At 39.7% G+C, this 4,191-nt stretch overlaps 1 protein-coding gene across 1 annotated transcript in view; it reads left to right on the forward strand.

The window, feature by feature from the left end:
* The window catches only part of LOC102767295 (ATP-binding cassette sub-family G member 2), an 18,325-nt gene that overhangs the window by 529 nt on the left and 13,605 nt on the right, over nt 1-4,191 (forward strand). The window contains exon 2 of the mRNA XM_015561523.1: nt 3,156-3,271. Coding sequence (XP_015417009.1) covers nt 3,156-3,271 — 116 coding nt within the window. The remainder of the gene's footprint in view (nt 1-3,155; nt 3,272-4,191) is intronic.

Here is a 4,191-nt window from a genome sequence, read left to right on the forward strand (position 1 = left end):
ACCTGTGTGCAAACGCTGCTCATTATTTTTATTTATATATATATATTTCAATCCTCACCTGAGGTCGAGAGAGAGAGAGAGAGAGAGAGAGAGAGAGACAGAGAGAGAGACAGAGCTAATAAATTGCCTTTTACCAGTAGACACACACACCTGCCTCCAGATGTGTCAACCAGGAATGGAAACAGCCACCTGAGTATGTGCCCTAAGTGGGAATCAAACCACCAACCCTTCACTTCACAGGACAACACTCCAACCAACTGAACCACACTGGCCAAAGCCAAATGCTGTTCCTTATCACTCACCTGCATTTAGGGATTCTATTCTAGGCGAGCACTAGACACCTAAATTGTTTTGCAATGAATACAAAGGTAGTAAGCAAACTTGACTTCCACTAAATAAGGCTATTCATCGTCAGGTTAAATTTCTCTTTATTAAGATGAAATAATGTTCTTTTCGTCTTTGGGCTGGTGCTGTTGATAGTTGTTGATTATTACTCCTTTGTGGTTTTTGTTATTCTTAAACCCACTGTCATATAAAACCCTAGTATTTCTAGTTTTTCTCTAAGAAAATGATTTTAGACAACTATTTCTGTTAATTTTATTGCCCATTATGGAATTTCTGTTGACTGCCTACAGATGACACATAGCTGGCTGTTATGAACCATTATTGACTATTTACCACATGCATCATAATTTTCCTACTTCAGTACTGTTGCCCTTTAAGTATTAATACCGAGAGCCTCGATCCCTCTTTGAGATGTACTAATTGCTCCAGGCATTTTTGTTATTTTGCACTTCTGTCAGAACATGAGCTCTTTTGTGTACTATCAACCAAGTGTAAATGTCTACTCTTTTAGAGTGGATTTGATGTCATTTGGAAACAAGCCTGATGAATCAGGTCAACCTGATTACTCAATGGTCAACAGTGAGACGCTGTAATGGAGTTCATTCTTTAGTGTGATTTACGCATCATATTTTATTTTTTTTTACTTCGAAAACAACTTCAATTTCTCTTGCCTCTAAAAGTGTTTTTAAGGTGTCTTGTCCAAGTCATATATATGACAGCTCTGGGCAGGGCGTGATTGGGGTGTGGAGCTATTTCTGCTGCACCACGATTCCGCATCTTCTGGTGCTGGGCTCCCTTCAGTGGCAAACCCCAGGCCTAGTACCTCCAGGTCACACGCTCAGCCTATTTCCCTCCTCAGTGAACTCAGTTCCACAAAAGAAATTCTAACCATGTTCAGAGCCCTGGCAATCTCATAGAATAAGCATAAAACCTTGCATCTCCGAGCATCTGATTGTGGGGGGAGGTGGGGGAGCGCGGAGGGAGGGTTGGTACAGCTCTTGTTCAGATTTGTGAATACTGGAATATGAGCTTAGGGCAAGAGTAGGCAAACTTTTTTATAAAGATGAAATAGTGAATGTTTTAGGCTTTGCAGGCCATGTGGTCTTTGTGTCATGAAGTCAACTGCCATTTTAGGGAGAAAGCAGCCATATAATTCATAAACAAGCGAGAATGGCTGTGCTCCAATTAAACTATTCGTAGATATTGAGATTTGAATTTTCTATAAATTTTATGTGTCAAAAATATTTTTTTCTCTTTCTTTAACAATTAAAAAGAATGGTAAAGCTCTAGCTGGTTTGGCTCAGCAGATAGAGCATCTGCCTGTGGACTAAAGGGTCCTGGGTTCGATTCCAGTCAAGGGCACATGCCTGGGTTGCAGGCTCAATCCCCAGTGGGGGCCGTGCAGGAGGAACCCAATCAATGATTCTCTCTCATTGATGTTTCTATCTCTCTCTCCCCTCTCCCTGCCTCTCTGAAATCAATCTATAATAATAAAAGCATAATATGCTAACATTCCCAACAAAGCCTTCCCAACAAAGCTGGGGCTGTGAGGGCCGAGGCAGCCACCATGGTTGCCAGGCCGAGCCCCTTGCATGAATTTCGTGCATAAGGCCTCTAGTGAAAATATATTTTTTTAAAAATGGCAAAAACTGCTGTCATCTCATGGACTGAACAGAGATTAGCTCTCTGACCCCTAGTTTTGGGTTTTAAACTGGCATGTATGTCATTTGCTTCTCTAAGTGTTTGAATGTGTAGCTGTAAAAATCAGCGGCTGCCAGGCCGAGCCCCTTGCATGAATTTCGTGCATAAGGCCTCTAGTGAAAATATATTTTTTTAAAAATGGCAAAAACTGCTGTCATCTCATGGACTGAACAGAGATTAGCTCTCTGACCCCTAGTTTTGGGTTTTAAACTGGCATGTATGTCATTTGCTTCTCTAAGTGTTTGGATGTGTAGCTGTAAAAATGTTTTATGGTCTCCTGCTGATAAATCTAACAGTTTTGCAGCTGTACTTAGGTTTGAACTAGACATTTAAACTATTCAGACTTTGCCTCTGATAATATATTTAACCAGAGGTTGTATTTGGAAGATCTTGGACTGAATAAATTGTCTGTATAAGAAGATTTAATATTCATTTAATGTGCCAAGTTTGTTCTGATCAAACCGATTTGAAAAACATTACCATATCTCTTGGAGATTCATCATTTCTGTAAGCATATTAAATATTTGGCTTTGGTTTAGTTTTGGCCATAAACATCCCTCACAGCTTACCTTGAGAAATGTTGGTAAATACATTTGAACAAAGATGGAATCATACATGTGGGGGATTTGTTTTTCTATACAAAATAGAGGCCAGATACACAGATACGCAGACAGGGTCTTTGCGTGTTTCCTAGTGCAACATGTTAACTCTGTTTTCTTTTTCTTAACTCAAGAATGAATCATGTAGATGCTTTAAGATTATATTAAATATAAAAGATAGAAAACATCCTAATGACAATATTGATAATCTGTTAGTATAAAATATCAAGTTTGAATGCAAAAGAAACAAAGCATGTGGAGTGGCCAGTTTAAAAGTCAGAGTATTCTTAAAGTAGCATTGTGTGAAACTATAGACTTGTATACATGCTCATGCATACGTGTTGATGATGTCATCATCACCTCTTTTGGAAGCGTGATCTGTTGACATGAAGTACAGTATTTTCTGAGGGTAATTAAAATATGCCACCCTTGCAGAGCCAAACTGGTTAGGTCAAATTTCTTATTAGCAAAGGAATTTTTAAAGGCCATCTCTAACCATATTCTTTCTAGACTGTGGTCTTCACAAATCAGCCTTCACAGATCCTGGTCCTGTTCTCCAACTTGGTTTGCTCCACACCTAGAGTGTGCTTGGCAAGTTACTTCAAGTCTGATAGCATTGCACAGATGTAGGACTGAGGTGTTTTGGTTTTTGTTTTACTTGGAAGGTTTCAAGATACCTACTGGGATATGTTCTTTTGATGACTTTCTTATCTTTTATATTTAATATAATTTTAAAGCACAATAAGTAGAATCGCCTCAAGTAAATTATATCATCAAAAACCCTTTACCCTTTGCTTATAGAAGTGTCCTTATGAGACATTTTTTTCAGTCTTAAGAACAGCAGTGATGTTTATCCAGTCTTCTTAGGACTCATCAAAGGGACCAAGTGAAGGTCGTAAGAGTGGGAAAGAATCAGCAGCTGAGTTCTACACTGCGAGCTGTGGGCCCTAAGGGCTGTGGTTGCTGGAGAAGCAGCGACCGGAAAATGGGCAATGGAAGCACTCGGTGCCCTCAGAGAAAGCTGGCTGAGTGCCTTGTTGACAGTGACAGTGCATTTTTCCATGCAGGATGGAGACTCCCCTCTGTAGGAAAGGCGGTTCCCTGCTTACCCCTACTTCCTAATTGAGCAAAATTCCATTGTTAGAAATGTTGCTATGTGTGCTTTAAAGGTTATATTTGCTTTTAATGTTAAGAATAAAGATATCCTGTTTTCACTTAAACCTCTTGAAATATTGTAAAACAATGAATGTTCTCTAGTACAAACGTTGAGAGTTCAGGCCAGAACTCTTAGCCACTTGAATTTTATTTTCCTTCCTGAACCATTTGCTAGATGCTTGCACTGTTCTCTGGTCTCTGTGGCCTTCCCAGGCCCAGCAGCTTGAACTGGCCCCTGAACTGGCAGTGCCTGGGAGTCCTCGGAGGAATCTAGCTTTTCCAATAGCCTACTTCCTTCTCTTTCATTCTCCCCAACAACAGATAGTTTTATTTTAGTTTAGAAGACAGTCTAATGACATCTACTGTTTTATATTTTCCAAAGGATGTAGGT

Source organism: Myotis davidii, unplaced genomic scaffold (genome assembly GCF_000327345.1).
Source record: "Myotis davidii unplaced genomic scaffold, ASM32734v1 scaffold356, whole genome shotgun sequence".
NCBI classification, from domain to species: Eukaryota; Metazoa; Chordata; class Mammalia; order Chiroptera; family Vespertilionidae; genus Myotis; species Myotis davidii.